The 26,168-nt window shown below is 39.4% G+C and overlaps 2 protein-coding genes across 2 annotated transcripts in view; one reads left to right on the forward strand and one right to left on the reverse strand.

The window, feature by feature from the left end:
* Positions 1-3,334, reverse strand: part of DSC1 (desmocollin 1) — a 309,329-nt gene extending 305,995 nt beyond the window's left edge. The window contains exon 1 of the mRNA XM_033087310.1: positions 3,246-3,334. The gene's annotated coding sequence lies outside the window, so the exon portion shown is untranslated. The remainder of the gene's footprint in view (positions 1-3,245) is intronic.
* Positions 3,335-9,759: 6,425 nt separating this feature from the next.
* Positions 9,760-26,168, forward strand: part of DSG2 (desmoglein 2) — a 40,004-nt gene continuing 23,595 nt past the window's right edge. The window contains exons 1-3 of the mRNA XM_033087448.1: positions 9,760-10,491; positions 23,035-23,070; positions 24,801-24,935. Of these exons, the coding sequence (XP_032943339.1) occupies positions 10,453-10,491; positions 23,035-23,070; positions 24,801-24,935 (210 nt within the window). The 5' untranslated portion in view covers positions 9,760-10,452. The remainder of the gene's footprint in view (positions 10,492-23,034; positions 23,071-24,800; positions 24,936-26,168) is intronic.

Consider the following 26,168-nt stretch of genomic DNA (forward strand, 5'->3'; position numbering starts at 1 on the left):
CAACTGATTAGTATTGATAGTATTGATAATAAGATTTATATGGTCCTCACTAGAATGTAAAACACATGCAGACACACACACATGCACACACGTACATACACATGCACACATATTTGCCTCAGGTAACCACACAGTTTGGCGGAACTGAAGCAGTGTCTTTCCATCATCGAACCCATGGACCAGATACGAACACTTGGTGTGTGTTGCAGATACAAAGTTTTTGCATGCAAGAAGTCTGCTCTCCAAGTTTATTATTAAAAACAAAAGCATCACCTAAATTTTTCATCTAACTTTCTTTAGGTAGAGCACAAGGAAAAGGTCTTGTTTGACCTAACTTTTAATTATTCTCATCCAGGGCTGACATTCAACAACTTCTGATTAGTTAAAAGATGTGTCATAGGAAATAGAGGTATTAATCAGAGGGTACAAAGTTTCAGTTACGCAAGATGAGTAAGTCTTAGAGATACTATACAGTATAGAGCCTATAGTTAGTAATACTGTATTGTATACTTAAAATTTTACTTAAAGGGTAACTCTTATGGTAAGTGTTCTTGTCAATAATAATAATAATAATAAATAAGATGGTAGACGCATACTTTTAGAGGTGATGGATAGGTTTATGGCATAGATTGTGATGTGACTCCATGGATGTATACCTGTCTCCAAACTCATCAAATTGTACACATTAATTGTGTACAACTTTTTGTATGTCAAAAAAAATGTAATGTGTAATGAACCCTTAGTCTAATACGTTCTGGCAATATTTATTTTTCCGCATCTTCCGTCTTCTTCCCAGCTGTTATAAATTACTATATAGGTGTTTCCCCAGAAGATATTTTATGGCTGCTACACAGTTAAACTCTTAAGTTGATTTTCCAACTAGCCACTCTTTCTATATATATTTTCTTGGACCCTGGCACTATCCTCTTTTGTATTGGTCTTTGAATATTCTTTCAAAGATGCAAACCAACAACAAAGGCATATGCTGCCAAGATGACAGAAGACCTCCTCTACGAAACAAAGACTCTCTTAGGGCCTCCAGAACAAGCCAACACATGCTACTGCTACCTTAGCCAACGCTGGCTAGAAAAGGATGTCTTCACTGAAAGAACAAGTCAGGAGATGTTGTTGAATATTTTGATAGAAAACAATGAGTTGTCAGGCAAAAAAATCCTGCTCAAGTTTGCAGAAAATCAAAACTACTACTGGAGGACCTAAGAGAAAATTTTAAAATCTTATCCCATCTGTTAGCCAATCAAAACTAATGGTATAGTATACATATTTTAATGATCAACAAAAGAAAACTTGAAATGTTTTTTGCTTTGTTTTTTAAGGTTGTGTTTTAAGTTAATGGTTAAAAGTTCAGGCTTTGGAGACAAACTAGTTGAGTTCAAATCGCAGCTTCACCACTTACTAGTTGTTTGTCTTTGGGCAAGTTACTTAACCTCTTTGCACCTCTTTGTTATTATAGTTTAAATCTTCAAATGAACTCAACTCTAAGTTAAGAGTGCTGACACCCAAAGTACTAAAACCATACCAGATCAAAACATCTGTATTATCTGAACTCAAGTTTTGTTTTACAAATGTTCAAATAGGCTGAAAAGTCACTTGTTGACCAAAGGCAGAGTTAGGAATTGACTAGGCTAATTTTCTTTCTGCAACTCCAATCTGCTACTATAATAATTCTTTTTCACTAATCTTTTGCCTTAGTCACAGTCTTGTTCTGTCTAGTCTACACTGCACTGGAAATTCCTCTGAATACACACGCAAATAGCCAAACTCATGAGAATCACCAGATGACTGCAATTTTCAATTGAGCTTCCTTGGAGGACAAAGTAGAAGGTTTTCCTTAAGAGTTCTAATTATGTCATTTCCATCAAGTAGAATGAGGCAGCCAGGTGGCTTTGGGAGGAAAAAAAAAATAGCTACTTGAAAATTAGCTTGAAAGCAATAATGCTATTGACCCAACTGCAGTAGGATATATATGTTAGGTACTGCAAGTAGCAATTACTGCACAAAAAAAAAAAAAAAAAAAAAAAAAAAAAAAAAAAAAACATGGTTTACATTTCACATCTATATGATTTATGGTGCCAAGTTTCTGGCCAAGTGAAGAGTTTCATTTGCAAAAGTTAGTTGACCCAACATAAAATGGAAGGAGGTGCAATTTGTCTTTACTTTTGCATGTATTTTCACCTTATTTCTAGAACATGATGTGCCTAATGTTTTCATAATCACTACCTCCTGCTTCCTTTAAAACTCTGACCATAATTAGTTGATGTTTTTAAATTGTTTGGTAAATAATTTACAGTAAAGTATAAATCACACAAAGCACTTAGTTACTCCTCCTTGGAGAAAATATCTTTAATACTTAAAATATCTGTCGACTCAGAAAACAAAGTGAAATCTCATTATCACTGGGAGGCGCAGGGGAGTGTTTTGTGCACAGACAATTTCCAGTGTCCTTCAAATCATATCTGGCATCAGTCCAAGTAGGACCACAGAGCATACCTGTGACTCAGGTTTTACATTCTGACCAATCAACCTACTGCATCTAGTATCTAAGAAACAAAAGTAAATAAAACGTTCTATAGAAATCCGATCATAGAAACCACTTGTTATTCCTGAAAACCAAGAAACCACAATCTTCCTGTGATGTTTTTTTTGGTGGGGGGAAGGGTTAGATGGTTTATTCATACTTCTAAAGTGAAAATCCAAGGTATAAAGAACAATAAACCATACTCTGTGGACTTAAGATTCCAATTATTAAAAATTCTGAGGTTTAGACTGATTCTCCCACAGTGACAAACGATGGATATTGACAATGGCACTTTTATGAACCATAAAGCAATTCTTCACAGGAGCCTTCACATAGATTTTTGTGTGTGTGTGTGTGTTTCCAGGACCCATCAGCTCCAAGTCAAATAGTTCTTTCAATCTAGTTGTGGAGGGCGCAGCTCACAGTGGCCCATGTAGGGATCCAACTGGCAATCTTGTTGTTAAGAGCACCACGCTCTAACCAACTGAGCTAACCGGCCGCCCCTTTCATATATATTTTACTTTGTTCAACTCTAAGTCTTCCCTGTAATACTGCTCTGCTTAACTTGTTGATTTGTCATCCACTTTCCTGATTACTTCAGATGAGTGTTCTAATCCCAAAGTTAAGAAACAAGTACAATGATACACTTTCTTTCTCTTTCAGAGCCATAGGAGAATTAGTCACAAGAAGTCATGGTGGACTGACTTACCCTTATTGTAGCTGATTCTGCATGAAATTGGGTGTGACTCTCTCCAAAGGTATGACATCATGCAGATATTGTTTCAGTAGAAGTTAAGATAGGTGCAGCTGAAAAAACAAAAAAAAAGTAAAATAAATTAACAGACAATTGCCTAGTAAAATGAGAGGTCTGATTTCAAGGCATATAGTAGTGTTCATAATGAATATTATGATTTAAAAATAAATCTTCCAGCACAACTGTCCTCAAACGATAAGCTGGCAAGGGTCACTGTGGTTGTTAAAATTAAATTATCAAGCACAATTTTTTTTTCCCATTGCCTTTGTAGAGGAGGAAAAATAATTTTCCAACTTAGAAGGGTAGAAGGAAAACTATTTTTCTTCACCCACACATTCTTTGTATCAAGGTTCTGCTTAACTGGTTTACTTAATGTTTGAACATATTTCTGCCTAATAAAATCTCTATTTTAAGTGGGAACTAGATGAGGTGATGAAGCTCAAACTAGGCCCACTGCAAAAACAAAAAGAAAAATGTTTTTACAGTTCGAACAATACAGGTTTACAAACATTTTCCTGAAATGCTCAGACACTAGAGACATTTTGATTCTCTTCTCTACGTCTGAAAATTGTTCATCTCTCCAATTCCCTGGATGTGTATAGATGTAACTATGTTAATTAAACATTATTCACCATATTAAAAGATTTTCAATTACTTTTGTTACAAAAGTAAAGTTACTGCATAGAAATAATTTGCCATTCACAATATATAATTTGGGATTCAAGAATAACAATATTACAAATTTTGGTAGGCTTGGCTCCTGCAACTATATCCTCCAAAGTAGTGAATCCCAGTATTTGTTCTGCATGGCACCTGTGACAGATGATATTCACAAGCTCATGCCTTCCTGTGGACAAGTTCTCCCTGAGGCTCTGTTCACGTTCCTGGCTGGAATCCACCCTCTTTCTCCACCCAAGGGGGATGTCAAAATGCAAGTAAGTAACATTATTATTGAATAACTTTAAATGTACTCTCATCATTTTAACAAGTAAATCATTCACAAATTTCAGAACTTAATTTTTCACAAATTATTACATTGACAGATGTGATACTGAAATAAAACCACCAAGATTAATTTTGAAAATAAATTACAATTAGTACTTTAATATCTTCAAATCCTTGTTTTCACTTTAAAATGGAAATTATTTATTTTTGAGATTCTGCTTCTCTCTACTAAAGTATTTATAGTCATCATTCTCGATCACATAGAAAAGATCTTTAAAGCCAGTATTTTACTTCTACATTTGTTCTCCAAAGCTATCGCATCGCTTCTACTTTACTTTTTTGTCGTACTTTTAAGAATGTCTCTTGTCTACATGCAAATGAATGAAGTAACTGCCAAGAAACCAGTACACTTTTCTGTCTTCTGAGGGTTTTTTTTCTGTGTGTATCCCTAAGCTCATTAGTCACATTGGGTCAGTGTGATGGTTTCTGTCTGACAGTGAGTAAACACTCCTGTACCTGCTGTAAACCCCACAAGTCCTGTCATGCAGACAATGAATTCCAGTCCAGAGCAGCTGTTAGCAACCCAACACTCCCCTCCCCCACCCTTCCCCAGCCACTGCTTATCTTTCCAAGAATTCCCATAAACAAATCCTAGGGTGAAACCAAAGCCAGAGATTTATTCTGAATTTTTTTTCAGAAATTGTAGTTGAGTAGATAAAACTGACAAACCCAAGTGTCACACTCCCCTAATGAATGCTTACTTTGTTCAACTCCAGAGGGAAAAGGGATTTTTCCATATTGTTTATGGTTTTGCACTTTGTTTCCCCAGCAAAGAAAGGAGTCTTAAAGGAGACAAAGAACACAGAAATATTCTCCACTAGCCTCTGGACTCCTCCCACTTTACACTGTTCAGGCGGTCCTAGCAAAGCCCATCCTTGATAAAATGGTGTGGTAGGAGACATTGTGTACACTGAACCAAGCCCCCCAGCACACCGCCGCCTCAGTTGGTGGCATTTACTCACACCCTTCCAGGGATATCAAGGTCTTTTTCTCTTTTCCCCTTTACCCTCATTTTACATTCTCTCTCTCTTTCTCTCTCTCTCTCTCTCTCTCTCTCTCTCTCTCTCTCTCTCTCTCTCTCTCTCTCTCTCTTCCAAAATGACCTTGAAAATGTATTCACTTATTCATTCATTCACACATTCAAATAATATTTACTGAAGACCTTCAATGGGTCAGGCACTGTTTTAGGTGCTGGATACAAAGCAGTTCCCAGGGGAAACGCCAGCCCTCCTAAAGCCTATATTCTAGTGAATGGCAACAGATAATTAAAAGTAAATGCACAGTCGGTTAGATTGTGGTGCCAAGAAGAAAACATGAAGCTGGGAAGGGGGATGGGGAACTCTAGGGGTGGGAGTAATTACAATTTTTAAATGGTGGTCAGAGAAGGCCTCACTGAGAAGCTAATATTCGAGAAGGAAACGTGAAGAGTGAAGGAATAAACTTTGTACATGTCTGGAGCAGAACCTTCTAGAGAAAAGGAACAGAGAGTGCAAAGGCTCTGAGGTGGAGTATGCCTAGTGTATTTGTGGTATCATGCCATGATGTAAATAACTGATAATATGCCACCCTCCCAGTAATATGCATGCAACAAGGGAGACTTCGGCTAAAGGATTTCAGACATTAGTCAGTAGGAGAGAGGCATTCTGATGGGACATCAAGGCTTGCTGAGTTTCCCTTGATAATTGCTGCTTGGTACACACCTCAATTCAACATTATCCAGTCTTATCACTTTTTAAAACTAGTATGATTTATTTTGAAAAAACTCTCTTGTGTTTCACACGCTACTTAGATCCAAGAATAGACCATTTTCTTTGCTGAGCCAAATTCTATTTTGCAACTGTAGTATCTTCTCCTGATTCTCCTCTGTTCCATGACAAAGTGAACCATTTCCTTCAGCCATTTTGGTTCAGGCACTTCACATGCAAGCAGCCAGTCCTCGTACATTGACTCAGACGGAGCCTGTGGGGAACAGCTCATTTAGACACTGTGACTCACTGCATGGGGCTCCCTCACTCTTTCAGGGTGTTGGCATCTGTGGCTGTGCTCTCAGGGCTGCCAAAGTGTGGTGACTGTATATTAATCAACGGGCTGAACCATAGATAGCGCTTGCAGTCAGCTGGGCTTTGATTATGACTCTGTAAGTTCTAGCTCAGAAAGGCCACAAAGCTTTTCCCACCCTGTTATTATTATGAGAGGCCATCCCTCACCTCCAACCCAGCCAATGCTCCTCTCTCACTGTCTAAGGTGGAGGTAGCTCTTGGTCTATCTAACTGGAGAGTCCATGAGAATCTCTACATCCCAATTGCTAATGTCTATGATGTCGCTTTTGCCATGGCTTCTGTGGAAAAGGACTGTGGCTCCTTCTCCAGATTAAAGGGAAGAACAATTCTCTCATTTCTCCACACCTGATGTAATACAGTCTTCTCAACTGGCCCCTGAATTGCTCCAGGTTTGCCCTGTCCATCTCTCCTGCCACACTCACCTCCATGTATGTCCTGGACACTTATGCCTCTTACTTATCAGCCAGTCCATTCTGCAACCCTGACTCACAGCCATCATCTGCTATTCTTCTCCTGCTCCTGGCTGCAGTGTGGTTGAGGAAAACACACATACACAAATCAACACAGTGGAGCTAAACTATTATAGAAAACAGATTCTTCCTTTCATTGCCATTCTCACATTACCTAGAGGTATTTCATATATTTTTCCTATATTCACATACGCTTTATTAATCAATGTCCTATGAGTAAGCCGTCTGACCACGATAACTAATTTTTATATTGTAAGAGCCACACATTCCATTTCTAGCATTTGATTCTTAAGGCATTCATAGGGTTGCAACCAGATTTAGCTCCCAACTTTTTAACATTAGTTCTACTACACATACTTATTGGGATTTTCAATGGAATTAAATATCAGCCATCTATCAAACCATTAGCCAAGGATTGTTGATTTATACAGTGATCTTAAATGCAGGAATGTGTTGAGACCATGAAAGTACAAAAGGGACACACATTAATTTCTGTTGGTCTTTAATGAAAACTTTCTGGTTTTCGTTTTTGTTTATTTTTTTGTTTTTTTTAATTTTTGTTTGAGATAATGTTAAGGGATGACTCTACTGATAAGCTAATCACTTGAAGCTTATTCTTACGCATGTGTGTAAATGAAGCAAAGTATTCTAGGAAATTTAACTGAGGTAGATATTTTGGATATACATAGATGTTCAAGCCAATTATTTGTACAAAGTATACTTTGAACTGATACATTGTAAGTATATTTCCTAAGAAAAGTACATTTCCCATAATTTTTCTATAATTTAGGAAGGAAAACCTGTAAGTTAAATCTTTTGCATCTTGTTAACACTTCATTTTATTTTAAATTAATCACTAGTGCTTTGTTGGTAATGGTTACATTTGTTTCTGTGCACAGAGGTTTATGAAATACATTCTGACAATTAAGTTCCTGAGCTCGTTGCAATGATGTTGCTAACCTTTTTTGATATCAGAGGGATTATTCATTATGAATTTGTACCAACTGGACAAACAGTTAACCAAGTTTACTATTTGGAAGTGCTGAAAAAGAAGCATGAAAAAGTTAGACTACCTGAACTTTTCGCCAACAATTCATGGCTCTTGCATCACCACAATGCACCAGCTCACATGGCACTGTCTGTGAGGGAGTTTTTACCCAGTAAACAAATCACTGTATAGGAACACCCTCCTTACTCACCTGATCTGGCCCCCAATGACTTCTTTCTTTATCCAAAGATAAAGGAAATATTGAAAGGAAGACAGTTTGATGACATTCAGGACATCAAGGGTAATGCAACAGCTCTGATGGCCATTCCAGAAGTTCCAATATTGCCTTGCAGGGTGGACTAGGCGCTGGTGTCAGTACATAGCTTCCCAAGGGTAGTACTTGGAAGCTGACCATAGTGATATTCAGCAATGAAGTATGTAGCACGTTTTCTAGGATGAGTTCGCAAACTTAATTGTCTGACCTCGTAGTCTCATCCCAGCAGAAAGGAGAAGTCAGGAGCTAGAGAACTAGCTGTGTATTCTTTGACTTTCAACAAGTCCCTTCAATTCACTGAGTCATAAGTTTCAGAATTTGTAAAGAGGAACTAATTCAAGAATGATATACTATGGCATTGAATAGTGCATATATTGACACCTTCTCTCAAAGCCTTGCAATAAATATCTTATAGGACTACTACCCTGAAACTGACTTTGACAGCCTCTGGGGGAGGTTGAATAACCCAATATAAATAAAACTTGCATTAGCTATTTCTCATTCTGGATGCTACAATTATCTTCATTACTAAACAGAAACCCAGCTCTTCATAATGATGCATAAATACCTGCCTATAGGACTCAACCACAGAAGCACTAATTTCAGAAAGGATTTATATACAGTTTCCTGGGATGATTTGTGAAAATGTTTTGGTAAAGCCTGCCTTATTTAATTAGGAGTTTTCCCAGTGTGATGGGGAATGAGAATTACGTATCACCAAAGTGTGCTACCCACCCATGTCTGGCTCAAGGGAAAGGAGTGGAAACTAGAAGACAATAAATACTTTCATCCTGATTCAACTATGTAACCCTGGTATTCAGCACTGTTTTAGGCACTGCAGAATGGTAAGCTAAGCAGACACTCTTCCTAGATACTTAGTCCTCAGGTAACTTCACCACTGACCCTTAAATAACAGTATGAGAAAAGTCACTCAGCAGTTAAGCCCTAAACAAATAGAAGTGAATGTGGTTCAGCTCTAAGAGGCAGTAGTGCTTGGCAGCTGGGGAACCAAGGAACTAAAAAGAGATTGCAGTTGTGCTGAATCTGGAAAACTGGGAAGATTAGAACTGGGGAGGGAAATGAAGACACTTTTGACCACAGAAGGAACTCTGCTATTTTGGCCAAATTTACCGCCAATCTTCTCTTTCTAGTAACAAATCAACCCTTTATACTTTTATAGGCTCTTCCACTACTCCACTATCAAGTGTTAACCTTTCTTAGAAGTTTCCTGATCTAGTGCTGATGCTATGTTTCTGTTTTTCAAGAAGAGTTCAACTTAACATTTACACTTGCGATAATTATAGTTATAACAACTACCATTTATTGAACGTTTATTGCTAGACACTGCAGAATGCTTCACGTAGATTTTCTGATTTAATCTTTACAACAGCCCTATGTTTTGGACGCTATTAATCCCATTTGACAGATCTGGAAACTGAGGCACACAGAGATTGTCCAAGTCACAAAGCTATTAAAGGGAAGATTCTGACCAGTAGTTACACTTTGTGTAAGAGTTTTTGTAAATTATATCGAAGAGTATGAATCCCCTTAACACCTCTAGAGTTTTCTCCTAGTTGAGTCTAGGAGACAAGGGATCACAGAACTGTCCATTTAGATCAACTCTGATTTTTCTAATAACTGTTCTCCATGAGCCTGATAAGCTGCAAACCTGTAGGAAGCAATTCAGGGACCGTGGGGAAGAGGTGAGAAGCCTTCGCGGAAAACAGCCACCTGAAATCTTGCTCAGAACCTCAGCTCTCTGAAGTCCAGCCCCACGCGCCACAGCTGCAGTGAGCACACTGGTTCCGCGTCACTCGTCTTTCTTCGTGCCACCTGAGCTCTGGGCCCAAGCACATTCACAGGGCCTTTCGGCGGCCTCGGGAGGCCGGGATCAGCCACAGCCGGGCCAGCTCGTTGGACAACGCAGGTCTCTGCTGCAGAGAGCGAGGTCTGCCCTGTGGCCGGGCCCCGCCGGGTGGTCCAGAGCCTCCCTCCTACCAGCCACTTTCCTGGGAGAAAAGGACTGGGAAGGAAAGGACGGAGGGGAGGGGCCTGCCACTCAAAGTCCCCAACCAGGGACGTCACGGTCCCAGGTGCGTGTACAACGGGGGGCGGGAGTCAACGCGCGCCTCCTTCCTGCGCGAATTCCCCACCTCCGAGCCAGCAGCGCCTGCGACCCCGGGCTCCGTTTACTCGCGGCGGCCACACCTGGGACCGCGCCTCAGGGCTGGGCAGCTCCGGCGCCTCGGGGCGGGGCGGGGGCTCCAGGGCGGAGCCGAGTGCGCGCTCGCGGGTCCCCGCGGAGCTGAGTGTGCCGAGCGGGACTAGCGGCCCGAGGCGAGGGCGCGGCGGTGGCAAGGGCGCGATGGCGCGGCGCGTGGAGGGCGCCCTGCTGCTTCTCCTGGTAAGTGCGGCAGCGGGGACGCGGAGGCCGGGCAGGCAAGGGCACAGGCGGGCGCCCGGCTCGCGCCCGGACCCGTCCGCTCCCGCCTGAGACGTCTCCGCCCGCCCGGCACTCCCTCTTTGTGCCCGGAGGTGGGAAAGGGCTAAGCAGGCTGCGGCGAGCTCGACCCCTGGGGCTTTGGGAAAACTGCTGAGGCTGAGCCGGCCGGGTTGGAACCTGTCCACAGTGCAGTTGTTCTGGCCGCCATACCGAAGCCCTGGGCCTTTTTGTGTCCGTGATCTGTGGGTGTAGGGAGCCCTGGAGCGGGGGACACCTTCCCTGGAGATCGGGGGCTTTGTTTGTAGTCTTCTCCTGTGGGGAACATGGAGGCAAGTAGAGCCAACAGCTCTGCCTTGTTCCAAGTTCGCTCAAGTTCTCTAAGATTCCCCAGGTGCACCGGTACACGTCAGTGAACCGGGAAAACCAGGGAAATTACCTGCAGGCTTAGACGTCCAAAAAAAAAAAAGGTTAAGAATAGTTTTTAAAATGTATTTTGCAAAGTTATTTTTGCCTGTTAAAACCACGTTGTTAAAATCACCCACATAGTTTTAAAGTGTACAAAGTTGGTGTTTTAAAACAACTTCCTGGTATTAAAGATAATATATGTACTAGTGTTAGGATTTGTCTCATTTTAAAAGGTTACAGAGACTCGAAGTGTAGAGCCACAGTCAAATGGGGATTTCAGAGGTTAATCTTTTTTAAAAAGGTGGGGGTCGTCCACCAGTGGAAAGCAGCGTTCAGTCTCTAGATCTACATTTCTTATGGTTTCTATGCCCCAATTTGATTTTAAAATATATTTTCTGTTTGTTAAAGGAACTGCACATAACTTATAAAGGTATCTCATTTATAGGGCTTTGCTAAAGGGGTTTGATAAAGTGATAATTTATACTATATAATCTAACCAGGAAAATATTCATATATATAAAACGGAAAAAAAAAAAAAACGATTACCCCAATCTCTCTCACTGAATTAGCAATAGTGTGATAATTAGGACCTCCAGACCTTGGCCACACTGCTTCATTTTCATGCTCTATTTATCCATTTCATTTTGCCCAAGTCATTGAGGTAATGTCCAGTGCAAGTTCTTATTCTTAATAAAACTTTTCTAAAACATAATTCTGGGGCTTTGTTTTGGGTCCCCAGAATAACAGAGCAAGAAAGTCCCCAAATGTACATTGGGGATCAGGGGGAGGACTATGGCGGGAGATGCCCTAGGAGAAGGAGGAGGGAGGAAGAGTAGGGGAAAGGGAGAACAGAGAGCTACAGCCTTAGACGGGAAATAATAAATTCCTTCATTGTGATACTTCCTGGTGACGGAAAATACCAAGCTAATATAGCGCGTGGCTCCCTTTGAGAGCTTACATATTAAATTCCTTTCATATAAGAAAAGAAATTACCTTTATCCTCAAGTGGTATACCAAGCAGGCCAATTCAAGTACATTTACAGAGAGAGAGGTAAATTTAAGTATATTTTCACTTTAGCAATCTAATATTTTTACTTTATTTGGCAAAAATTGCTCATTAAAAAGTGATTATAACTCACTGAACCAGAGCAGGATTCTGGACTATTTTTTTATATTTCTCCTACACTACATTTTGTGACATAAATTTGAATGTGTTTATTTTTGGGCAAAGAACAATGGGCAGTTCGGCCTGTTGCCCTCTCTGTATTTTAAGTTGGAAGTACAGGTGCTCCTCTTGTTATGTGGGACTACATCCCACTACGCCCATCGTACGCTGGAAGTATCGTAAGTTGGAAATGCATTTAATACACCTACTCTACTGGCATAGGTTAGCCTCGCCTTCCTTAAACATGCTCAGAACACTTACATTGCCCTGCAGTTGGACAATTATCTTGAGTTTCATTTTAAGGGTAAATGCCTTCTTCTCACCAGAAGCAGGAGATACAGATGCGTGTTTTGTAGAAAACGGATGTGAAAACACAATATCCAAAAAATGCTGGCAACACAGTACAGTCATGTGTCAGTTAACAAGGGGGATAAATTCAGAGAAATGCATCTTAGGCAATATCATTGTTGTGCAAACATCATAGAGTGCGCTTACACAAACCAAAAAGGTATAGCGTAGGTATAGCACCTAAGCTATATGCTACAGCCTGTGGCCCCAAGGCTACAAACCTGTATAGCATGTTACTGTACTGAAAACTGTAGGCAACTGTAACACAATGGTATTTGTGTATCTAAACATAGAAAAGACACGGTAAAAATACAGTGTAAGAGATAAAGTGTGTGTGTGTGTGTGTGTTCGTATGTGTGCAATAAGCACATGGCAGGTGGACAGCGTGCCGAGCCTCCTGTTCTGCTTAAAACCCCCAGAGCTAATTCAACATTGTAAATTCAACATTGTAGTCAGTTCCAGCCTTTTCTTTAAACATCGAAAACAAATTTTTGCTTATAATCCATTATACCGTGTTTCCCCAAAAATAAGACCTAGCTGGACAGACAGCTCTAATGCATCTTTTGGAGCAAAGATTAATATAAGACCCAGTCTTATATTAATTATATTAAATATTATATAAGACCGGGTCTTATAGTAAAATAAGTCTGGGTATTTATTATATTATATTATATTATTATCATATAAGACTGGGTCTTGTATTATAGTGAAATAAGACCGGGTTTTATATCAATCTTTGCTCCAAAAGATGCATTAGAGCTGATTGTCCGACTAGGTCTTATTTTCGTGGAAACACGGTAGTCTTATGGGACCACCATCATATAATATAAGACCCAGTATTATATAATGAAGTCCATCATTGACCAAAATGTCATTATGTGGCACATGATCGTACACTGTAGAGTGTCAGTTGTACCTACTTCATCCCGTGGCTGACAGGGAGATGTGGCTCACGGCCGCTGCCCGGCATCTCAAGAGTATTCTATCACACACATACCACTAGTCCAGGAAAAAATCAAAATTCAAATTACGGTTTCTACTGAATGTTTATCCCATTTATACCATCATTAAGTTGAACCACTATAAGTCAGGAACCTTCTGTATAGACTTTGGTAAAGAATGGAAAGCAGCTCGTCTGACAGAAGTAGTTCTTGAGGAAACGGGTCTTTTATAGATGGGAATGTAAACTGTAGTCTGTATGGGTCAAAGTTCGGTTGCAGATGACAGAATTCCCTCTAGGTAGTTAAAGCAAGAAGAGATTTATTTCAGGCCCTTACGTTGATTACATTAGTGTCGATTGAGGAAACAGACTGCAGTTTGAGCTGTCAGTAAAACACTTCAAAGTCACACAGCAGAACCCAAGCACGTAGGGAGGGGCTGCCTCTCCTGTGACCCAGAACTACACTGAGACTCTCAAAATCTGGAAACTGCCATGTTAGGATACCACGATCCTGTCAGTTCCAGAACCCTGCACACCTGGTAGGATACTTACCAAGTAAATATACCTGTACCCTGCCTCTGGGCACCCATGAAACTAGTGAGGGACGCTATAGTTGTAACACGTAAGACTGTGGCAAAAACCCACGTATATCCATATCCATGCTTGCCTGTAGACACATAGCTTCTGCTTCACTTTCTTCTTTCAAATTCCATGTAAGTACTGATTGGTTGATCCTAAATCACATTCAGAACCTTAGCTGCAAGGGAGTCTATGGTATGTGGACTTGAGCTTTCCTCTATAGATCAGGCAGACACACCAGAAAGGAGATGTTGAGTGACAACTCACGTAGCTATCACACAGTCATTTAGGCCACCTCTATCTAAATGGAAAAAAATACAAGATAATTTTGAGAATAAAGTCAGACTCTTTCCTCTTCAAGAATTCATTACCTGTGGGCTCCACCAACTCCTTAATTGTCCTTATATAGAATTCAGAGGGTCCTTAGATGTGGCTGGGATTAATTACATATCTATTTTCACTAACCTCTAACTGAAAGTTAGCATTTCTTTAAATTATGTAGGAAAGACACTACAATAGCATTAGCAGTACGTGTGACTTTGTCACAGCAGAATTTACAAACATTTTCGCATCAAACTACAGTTATCTCAAAATACCATTTATACTCATCACTGATAGACTTTTTACTAGATCTTATTATTTAATGTGTTGATAATGAAATACACGGTATTACTGTATCACAAATGTGGTTTTTTTTAATTCTGATAACTATAATGGGTTCATTCATAATCTGATGCTTTTTAATTTATAAATTTAAAAACATTGTTCTGAGAAGGGGGCCATACGCTTCACCAGACTGCTAAAGAGGGAGGGATTTTTCTGGTGATTGTCTCAATTTTGCCTTTGATTAATTAAGGTTGTCCTTTAAAATCAAACTACATTTTAAAGATTCAGGGATAGCAAATTGTACTGTAAACAGTTAGTTTTATATCTACTAGTATATTCGTTTGCTAGGGCTGCTGTAACGAAGTACGAAAAACTAGGTGACTTAAAACAGCATAAATGTATTGTGTCAGTTCTAGATGCTAGAAGTCTGAAATCAAGATGTCAGCAGGGCCATGTTCCCTCTGAAACCTGTAGCTTTCCGTCCTTGCCTCTTCCTAGCATTTGGTGGTTTGCAAGCAATCTCTGGCCTTCCTTGCCTTGTAGATACGTCACTCCAATCCTCTGTCTTTACATAGCATTCTTCCCATGTCTCTTCCTATTGTCTTCCCTCTGTGCATGTCTGAGTCTGTGTCCAAATTTCCCCTTTTTATAAAGACACGGGTCATATTGGAAGAGGGGTCACACGAATGGCCTCAACTTGGTTAAATCTGCAAAGACCTGTTTCCTGAGAAGGTCATATTCTGAGGTGCTGGGGATTAGACTTCAGCATATCTCCTTTTGTAGGTTCAACTATCTATAAATTGTCACTGACATCGGAGTTCTATTTAATGTTCAAATATGCAATTGGATAACAGGTTGTAGAATAAATTCAGGTATAAAGTAGCAAATATTGAAGCCTGTAAGAATAATTAATCATCAGATCCAAGAATTTAAGAATCATTTCATATTTGTTTTTGTTTCTAAAAGTTAATAGGTGGTAGGAAAATGGCAACTCAACATTAGTTTCTTTCTGATAAACTTAGGGGAAAGTACTTGACAAAAAAAATATGCGCATTCCTTTGGTCCAAAGTCTCCCTGATTATTAGAAATACCAGATGAGCTAAATTAAAATCCCCAAGGCTGAGGTCCAGAAATATGTGCAAATAGAAACTTCCCATGAATCTAATTATCAGACAGGTCTGAGAGTGAGAATTACAGGTCAAAATTCTGCAAAATAGTTTATTCATGAATGAAGCATACGAATATTTATATGGAAAAAAATTACACATTGATTAGGGATTGGTATTTTTAAAACTGCCAAATTATAGTAAAAAATCAGACACCTGAATTGAAATAATAAACTTTAGATCAATTTGAGCATTTAATGCAGCTTCTTTTTATCTTTCAGTGTGCCACAAATTTTAACAGCTGATAACACTTTTCAAACGTATAGTCCATATATGAAAAAGATTGTTTTCTCAGTTAAGTTTCTCTTAAAGCATTACATGTATACCACATATGACATTGCACTATTTTTATTTCAAATTAATCTTAAAAATATATTGAGATTTTTACTATATGCAAGCTTGGAGAGTAGGGTGACCGAAGCTGGGACACGAGGATTTATACCATAGTCTAATGGTAATATGTGTAATGCCCACAAAAAAATTAACTATGTAGAAACATGACCGCTATTTAGTGACTCCCTGCTTGATGCTAGGCAGTGTGCTAGACCATTGGGAGACGATGAAAAAGCCAGGCATGTTCTGCTCTCATGGTGCTAACAGTCTAGTAAACAAGTAAATGGCTAAGTTCCGAAAGGGGAATGGTAATGAGAGTAATGATAAAAGAATACATAGTACCATGGAGCCTACAAAAGGAGCTCCAACACAACATCCCAGCCAAGATCTGAGAATTACCGTTCTCACCCACTTTTCCAACCCTGCACATCAGAGGAACATGCATCACCAAGAGACATATCAGATATGAGTGGGAGGGAGGGGAAGCACAGTGGGTGACAAAAGCAGTGGCTGAGACGGTACTGCCCTTAGGACAATGTCCCTGCACCCCCTGCCTACCTTTGAGCCGCAGTATCTCTCCTCCCCAAAGGATTCGCCAGGATCTAGGTTTAACATTTCTATAATCTGTGCTCTGAGAATCTCATCCTTCTAGCCACTCAGACTTAAAATTGTGTCCCTTCTACCCCTTCTCCTCCCTCCACACCCAGGGGATGGCCAAGGACTGAATTTGGCCCCATAAAGACTCTTGCCTCCACCCATCCACGCTGGTGCCAGTACCCTATTGATGGTCCTCGTTCCATCTCTGGCTTGTCAGCGTCTCTGCCTTTCATCTTACACAGTACTGCCCGAAAACCTTTCAGAAGCCGTAGCGTTCCTAATCAGAAGCTGTCAATGATTCTTCCTCCTTAGAGGATCAATGATGGTCCTTAGCACAGCCTTTTGTCCCTATTGCCTACTTGCCACCATCACGCAGTCTAGGTGCCAAAATGCACGACTTGCTCTTTGCCCTCAGTCAGTCTCCACGTCTGGCACACCTGTCTTTGATGCAGATCTTTTCCCTCTGCCTCCTGTCTGCACAGACAGATTCTGCTCCCTCTCAGGGCAAAGCCCATGGCCACCTCCCGCCCTAAACCTCTCCTGATTTCCTTAGCAGGAAGTAATTTCTGCCTTCCCCAAGCTCCCTAGAACTGTGTTTACACAAATAAGGTTATCACTCAGATAAGTTTGCCTACCTTATATTATAATAATTTATGTACACTTTGTCTCACCTACTAAACTGTAAGCTTCAGGACAGGATCTACATGTCATACACCTATAACCTAGTTAAAAGCTTTGGACGCAGAAGTATTGAAAAGTGTAAGTGTTAGAGTATCTTTCTGTGTTTAGAAAAGCTGGAATCATAATTTGAATTTCATTTGTTTAGAAGCAGTATTTACTGCCTGGATAGGGTGAGAGGTAAATTTTTGTTTAACACATTCAGCAGTCACTACTGTGCTTCTGCTACATGCAAACAGCCTTCTAGGTGCTCTTGTACTCTGGTGGTCATGGAGCGTACAGTGACGGAAGAGAAGCATAGGGAAGAGACCTTGACGTGTTTTGAGCACCCACTGCATGTATGCCAGTCACTTCCTGTAGTGAATATTGTCAATGGGCGAAGCCTGCTAGAACCCAGATCCCCGGACACCATATACCTCCTGTCAATCCAAAGGCATCACTCCTTTTCCAGCAGTTTTCTATCGTTTGTCATCAATAAGGCCTGAACTTCTGGGACTGAATAATTTGTTTAGTTAGTTTCCTTATCAGTTAGGACGCTAGAAAGGAAAAAAGAGAAGAAAATGAACATTAAGATTTGTCTAGTTTCACAGGAAGTAGTCCTGCAAAAGTATTCATACAGCTTTGGAAAAGCCATTGATTTTCACTGTTCAATTTTGCTGTCCACTTATTTGAGGTGAATTGAAAATGCCTGTTTTCCACTGTGGACCTTGGAGTCAACTGTTGGCCAATTTCCGGTAGTTTCCGAAGTTTGCTTTCTTGATAGACCAGTGCCATCTAATGGTGAAAAAGGACAATCTGAAACTCTTGGTTTCTTAAACTTTGGGGGTGGGGGTGTATTTGATTTTCTTTATTCTATTTTTTAGTGTAATTTTCAGGGCTATATTGCAGCAAAAAGATGGAAACAGCCCATCATTTTTGTCTTGTCAAATTATGTAAGATGTGTTATATGGATTTACTTATATTTTCCCTGATTCCAAAAACATTTGTAGTAGTTATAGAAAATACATACAAATAAAATGGTAAAATATTGCAAAGAAAATGTTCAGAATCAAGTCAAACGTAAGCTAGAAGAGGAGGTGCAAAACTTAAGCTATGAACCAGGTGAGAACACTGTTTAAAGCAATCCTGTTGCAGTTGATTATTACTGATAAAGTGGGAAAATCTTGCGATGGGAATAACTCAGTGACTGAATTTCCTTGTTTGGAATCCATTGTTTCACATCTCTCTGTAATTAAGGGTTCATTATTCAGTTTATAAATTAGCCCGGCTCTCCTCTTCCCTTTCTCTTGCTACTCTGTGATTTTACTCATTGGTTTTCAAAAGTGTGATCCCCAAACCAGCAGCATCAGCATTACCAGGAAACTTGTTAGAAGTACAGATTCTTCTACCCCACCCCAGACCTGCTGAATCAGAGACTCTCTCAGGTGGGGCCCAGCAATCTTTGTTTTAACAAGGTGATTCTGATGCCACTTAAGTTTGAGATCCTCTGTTAACATCCCTTTTCAAAGCTAATTGGGAGTAAAAAAAAATGAACACTAACTAAAATATTTTGTTGACTTTTCCTGGTCTTCAGTTTATTTGTCCTTGTTCCCTAAACGAAGGAAAAGCTAGGAACTGTCCATGATGACACAAAACTGAACTTGAAGTTAGAATTCACAGCATGATCTAACAACTCAAGTATAGCACAGCGTTGCTAAATTTATATTTTAAAAGTCATCAAAGCAGTAAATGCTTACAAAGAAAATATGTTTCTCTTTGAAGCTAACTTCCATATAACTCACCCCAAATCATATTTGTTACACTACGATTGGCCCCAACATCTGAAAAGCAGGTGAAAGATTATGATAAATCATATAATTTAGTTAGACTTAAAGTATGTAGCTTTACTATCTAAAATTCGAATTCGGAGTTCAAAACTTAAAAGTTCAGAATATTGCTTTTCTTGGCTGTTGAGTCTTTTAAGTTAGCAGCTGTGAAAACAAAAATATAATTTTTTAAACTAGTTGAGTGAGGCTGCTATAGAAATTATACTTATGTGTGGGTCATAAGTCGGGATTTTCTAAATAAGTTAGGATGTTTAGCCATAAAATAAATTTTATAGGCTACCTCACCGAGAATCTATCAGCCAGGAAGTGCTGTCATCCATTGCCTCATAAGTCCTGGATTCTGTTTGTTAAACTCATCAAGGTTACTGCAGAACAGGAAGTCTTTTGTAAAGGTGCCAACCTTGAGAACAAAGGGTACATTGATTTATTGTATTTTTGCAGTGGTGTTTGACCTTCCCTCATGCTTCTGCCAAAACCAAATTATATTCTTGCCAGTTACCAGGAAGGCCAATCTTTACAAGATGCATAGGATCCACCAGGAGAAATTGGGAATGCTCTTGAAGGATTTATCTAGTGCCTCTAAAAACACGACTTCGTTGGATACAGAGACTAGAAGCTTACTTTCCTCTTCAGTCTTTAATGCAGGTGGCACATGATATTTTTCTATCACCAAGTTCCTCGTGAAAAAGAAAAGAGTTACGGATTCCATAGTTGGGAGAAACCATAATGGTGATCTTGTCCAGCCATCCTTCCATTGTTTGAAGCTCTTTTCCAACATTCCCCACAGGAGGTCACTCTAAAGTACAGCGCTGGAAATGTTCGAAGGGCTTGGGAGTGGGAAGGAGTGGGAATGGAGGACAGAGACAGAGTGTCAGTTGTTCTATTTATATTGCCTGCTGCATGCTACCAATTTGGAAATTTACATAAATCCTCATGGTCCTCTGGAACTTACAGGACCTTCTTGACCCTACGTATTACAGTAATTTCCAATCAGAGACATGGTCTGAATCAGAATTTCTTGACCTTGGCACTTTACCATTTGGAAACAGAAATGGCTTTTGATGGGGTGAGGGGTGCCTTGTGCAGTGTAAGATATTGAGCTGCATCTCTGGTCTCTACGCACTAGATGGCACTGGCCTCACCTCCCCACCCCTAACCCTTAATCTAGCTGCTGGCTCCATGGTTTGTTCAGTTTGTGAAAATGCAGTAATTCAGTATACTTGTGATACGTGCGCTTTTTTGGTATGCAGTGTCCTCATGCATACCAAAATGTCTCCAGTCATCACCAAATATCCCTGGTGGGAGATAGAGTCCCCCAAAAACATCCAAATTATTTACTTTAGAAAAGAGTAGTTAAGATCTTAACTTTTTTTTTTAAATCAAATAAACAGTTCTGCAGTTGACAATATGTTGGTACAATTCTTTTGCGTTTTTGTGCAATGACTGTAGAGCAAATACTTTAGTCCATCCTGCCTTATTAAATGTGAAAACAAGCTATGGCAATAGGTCCTGTAAAAACAAAACAAAACAAAACAAAACAAATAGCAGAACTATTATTACAGAAATTCCAAGACACCCTCAGCTTTAAGGTACATGCAGATTTTTGTCACTTTTTAGTGTTAACACATACCAAAAAAGGGCACATACCACAAGTATACTGGATTACTGCATTCTCACAAACTGAACAAACCATGGAACCAGCAAATAGATTAAGATTAGCACCCAGAAGTCCTGGCATCATCCCCACTGACTCAGTCCTCTCGAACAGCCAACCTTGATCCCGCCGCTGTCATTCCCACTCCATGGCCTGGCTGCTCCCTTTTCAGGGCTGTGTCGGACCTAATCCCTCATTCCATTCAGTCTCTTTGGAAATGTAACCTCTTCTGAGAGCATTGCCACCGTCCTAAATTACTCTCTACCGTCCTGTCCCTGCTTTAATTTTCTTTACAGCTCTTATCACAACCTATTTTTGTCTGTCTCCCCAACATGTAAGAATCCAAGAGGGTAAGAACATTCTATCACTTAGCATGTTGTTGGAGCTCAGGAAATTGAAGGCATGAGTGAATAAATTCAAATTTCAGAAATTTTAAGATGAGGACAATGCACATCTTAGAACTGAGGAAGTACCATCGTAATTCTATTTACTGAGTGCCTGCTATGTGCCAGTCATTGCAATAAATACACTTAGTATTCTTTCTTTTAATTTGTATAGGAACCCTGCCAAGTAGGTGCATCAGTTAGGTTGCTTTCACATACAAGTAACAAAACCCAACTCATAGTGGATTAAATAAAAAGAATAATATCTCATAAGAAATGGAACAGAGATGGGGTGGCTCCAGATTTGACCAATTCTGTAACTCCAAGATGGTTTCAATTTGGCTTCTCTGCCGTTTTACCAGCTTTCGCCTCATGGTCACAGATGGCTATAGCCATTCCAAGTGTCACGTCCTTGCTCAGCAATCTCCAGAAGCAGGTGAATAGAGCAGTTGTACATATGCTTCTCTTCTTATCAGTGAGGATAATCTTTTCCAGACTCCCCTGAAATCTCATTGGCCACAATTCTCTTATACATTGTTATGGACTGAATGTGTTCCACCCAAATTTATGTATAGAAGCCCTAATTCCCAATGTGATGGTATTTGGAGGTGGGGCCTTTTGGAGGTTATTAGGTTTAGATGAAATCATGAAGTTTAGAATAGTACAATAGGCATACAAAAAGACAAAGATAAGGTGACTGTGTGATTTATGGTCTAAATGAGCACACTTTTGAGAGTGAGAGGGTCACTAACGGGATGCCTGCACAACAGGTGTCTACTGAACTTTCCTGGGCAAACATAATCTCGTATGCTGTTCACCCCAGAAATGAACACCAACCCTGTGGAGGGAACAGCTATTAGGGAGCATGGATGTGTGTGGGTTCAAATCAGCCCTCTCGAGCAATGTCAGTACAGGGTCAGAATCAAAGAAAATAATAGTTAGGCTTACAGAGTTGGGGGAGAAGTGAGGCAGGAGTTTTAGAAGGTCAAGAGAATGAGGCATCCCTGAGTCATTACAACGTCTTTGGAATGGCTGGCAGTAATCTATTAGTGTTCTCCAGCAGCATTGTCTGCGATGCTGGATGTCTGCAACATCTCAAGCTACTTACCTCATGTGGCGATTGACTAAATGAATTATTAATTACCAGTAATTTAAGTGTAAACAGTCACATGTAGCTACCATATTAGAAAGTGCTGGTTTCTCAATTAAGCCCAAAAAAAGTGAAGACCAGGGGAGATCAACGGGTTATAAAGAAAGTAAAGCAAAAGTCAAAAGGCAAGATAGGAGTTTATTGTGCTGACTTTAGAGTAAACATAACTGTATTTAGTTCTGTGTAGTGATGAAATTCAAAGTGTGACTGTGCTTGATAGGAACCAAAGAAAAGAGTTGGTGAGACTGAGGAAGGTGAGGAATTGAGTCCTAATACGTGCAAGCAGTTGTGTGTGTGACCCCAGGGAATGATGGGAGTTAGCTGCACGGAAAGGTAATTGGATCCCCGAGAACAAGAGATGAAAAACTGCAGGGTAAGGAGAAAAGGATTAGTGATTGGCTAAAGTTTCAAGAGGAAAGTTTTTGTTTTCGTTTTTCAGATATTAGTTGTGTTCTCAGATTCCTGGAGGAGGCAGTATGGATCAAAAAGAGTGTAGCTTGCACTCTCTGTCCGTGGTCATGGCAGGGAGGCAAAGGGAAAAATTAAAATTTGTTTCCTTTTTTTTAAAAAAAAATGTCTATAATATCTTAGGTGGTAGGTTATTCATTAACAAAAATTTTTAAACTGAATTGAATGATAAATCATATTAAACAACAAATAATTTTATTTTCCAGGTCTGCTTTAACTTTGGGAATACACTCCATTTAGAGGTAAGGAACCAAGGAGAGTATTTCTGTCGTTTGGACTCAGAGACTTAATTTCATGGAAGACAGTTTGGCTGTGCCTCCCCAGATTAGAAATGCACACTCACTTAGAGCCAGCCATTCCCACCCATATAAGTGCAAGAGAACATACAGAGGGTGCCAAACAAATGTATACACATTTTAAGAAAGGAAAAGAATGTATTAAAATTGTAATAATATATACCGGTAACAAAAGATGAATGCAAGTCATGTCTATACATTTTTTGGCACCCCCAGTATATACAGGATGTTCAGTGAAGCATTTTTTGACAGTCTAACTGTCCATCAATAGGAGAATGAGGAAACAATTTATGGTACATGGAAGAATGTCCATGGTGAGGTACTGAATGAAAAATCAAGGGCAGGGGCAGCTGAATGGCTCAGTTGGTTAGAGCGCGAGCAAGGTTGCCAGTTCAATTCTCACATGAGCCAGTGCGCTGCGCCCTCCACAACTAGATTGAAGACAATGAGCTGCCACTGAGCTTCCTGAGGGGCGGCCTGATGGCTCAGTTGGTTAGAGCGCAAGCTCTCAACAACAAGGTCGCCAGTTCAATTCCCACATGGGATGGTGGGTTGCGCCCCCTGCAACTAAGATTGAAAACGGCAACTGGACTTGGAGCTGAGCTGCGCCCTCCACAACTAGATTGAAAGAACAATGACTTGGAGCTTATGGACCCTGGAAAAACACACTATTCCCCAATATTCCCCAATTAAAAAAAAATTTTTTTTAAAGTCTGGCAGAATGAGAAGTATATGATAATTCCATTTTTATAGGAAAAAGACCTTTATACATATGCAACTGTATGGTCATAAGTAAAGATCATAATAGATATTAATCAAGTTAATAATGAATACTCTGAAATATAAGTGAAAATATAGAAGGAAGTTTTACATTTTTACATCATAAACTAGCGTTATTTTAATGTTACATAATTTAAGTTATAGAATTTTTTCAACTAAAAACAAAGAGAAAAATCAATGGCTTAGTGATAACCACTGTAAATATTTCAAAATAAAATACATGTTATGTAGAGCAACAAAATGAGTAAAATAAGAGACCTAATTTAATAATCATTTCTGATCTTAAGATACTAGGTCAGCTATATTGAAATTTTCCTTGGATAAAATATATATTTATCTATTAAAGCCTAATTGAAAATTTATAGAGTAGTTTTCCACTTAAAAACTCTAAAAACAAAAGATGGGCAATTTAATCGTTTGCCCCATCTTTAAAGCAATAAATTCATTAACTGACACTTTTACTACTTTTAGTCAAATTGATATCAATAGGTTACTAAGATTTAGTCTTAAAACATTTCATAATAAATTTTTAAAATATGAGCCACCACAGAAAAATGGAATTTCATCTTCAGTAAGAAAAAAAAAAGTTATTGAAATGGTATTTTAATTTTAATTTCCCTATTTATCAGGTCACTAAATTACTCTAGCTGTTTAAACTCTTCCCTCTAGGAAATATTTTCTTACTGAAGAAAACTAAACTGTACTGTTTTACTGGTCTGGAGACAATCTGTTGACTGAGCCTGTAGAGTTTGCTAAAGTGTATACATTTCGTCGTTGAAAATAAAGCTTGTTAAAAACTATGAAATTTATACCTTAAAATTTACACAACCATTTTTAAAGTTTTAGTAAATTACAGGATACCATCCTAATGTGTTGGGTATGGCAATCTTTTGCAGGCCTTAAACACAAGAACTGAAAATAAGCTGCTTCTTAAACATAGGCATTTAGTGCGACAAAAGCGTGCCTGGATCACCGCCCCTGTGGCTCTTCGGGAGGGAGAGGATCTGTCCAAAAAGAATCCGATTGCCAAGGTACCTTCTAAAGAGGAACAAGAAAGATATGTACCTATATTACTAAAATATGGTGTGAGAAGACTTTTATGTTCACTTTAAAATTTAAAGAAAATTATATGATGTATTTACTGAGCCTTATGTGTGTATTAGAAAATTAGCAGAGCTTAATTCTTAGCAGAAAGTATCAACTTTGAGATCTTTCCCACTCTGGAAGATGCAGCATCATTGGCGAAAAAAATACATAATTTGGAGCTTTGATTCAACTAAAAGTTAAGGCATCTGGCACTACCATGTTTCCCCGAAAATAAGACCTAGCCAGACAATCAGCTCTAATATGTCTTTTGGAGAAAAATTATAGTAAAATAAGACCGGGTCTTGTATAATATAATATAATATAATATAATATAATATAATACTTGGTCTTATATTAATTTTTGCGCCAATAGACGCATTGAAGCTGATTGTCTGGCTAGATGTTATTTTTGGGGAAACACAGTAGTTGAATCTTTGTGTACCAGTGTTACAATACTTCAAAGAAGATATTATCATATGTGGGGGAGGAAAACTGTTTTTCCTGCTACCCTCTAGGTTCTCTGGGGCCCTTTTGAACTGACAAAAGAAAATGGAACAAGAGAAAAAACAAGTTTATTAACATGTGTATTTTACCAATAGCACAGGGGAGTGAGTGCCCAGAGATGAGTAACTCAAAGGTTTGGTTAGAATTTGGGCTTATATAGCATCTTAGCAAAGGAACAATACATTTTTAGAGAAGTGACAAAGTAAAGGACCTTGGTAGGGGCGGCCAGTTGTAGGAAGGCACGTATGTGGGAAACTAATGATACAAAAAGGCTAATTAGTGAAGTTTGTTATGTGGATTCCTTCTAGCATCTCCACGCTGACAAGAGTCTAAAGTTGTTGGTGATGACTGGCTTGTCCTGGATAGAGCGGGGAGGGAGGTCACATTTACAAATTTATGTCCTGCTCTTCTCCCTTGCCTTCAGCTCAAAATAATCCTCTGCCAAAGTGGTATATTTTGGGGTGGCATATTCTGCCACCCTACACACAAAAAGTAATTTCAAAATGAAAAGAACTGATACCAAATAGGTAAAGGTGGCCATACATCCTGTTTGAGTTCGTCTTGGTTTATGCCCCTGGTCCTGGCTTATTAATAACTCCCTTTTCTTTATTAATAGGACACTCTCAAAGTGTCCTATTTTTTGATAAATTATATGGTAATATCTCAGGCTTAGC

This window comes from Rhinolophus ferrumequinum, chromosome 19 (assembly GCF_004115265.2).
Source record: "Rhinolophus ferrumequinum isolate MPI-CBG mRhiFer1 chromosome 19, mRhiFer1_v1.p, whole genome shotgun sequence".
NCBI lineage: Eukaryota > Metazoa > Chordata > Mammalia > Chiroptera > Rhinolophidae > Rhinolophus > Rhinolophus ferrumequinum.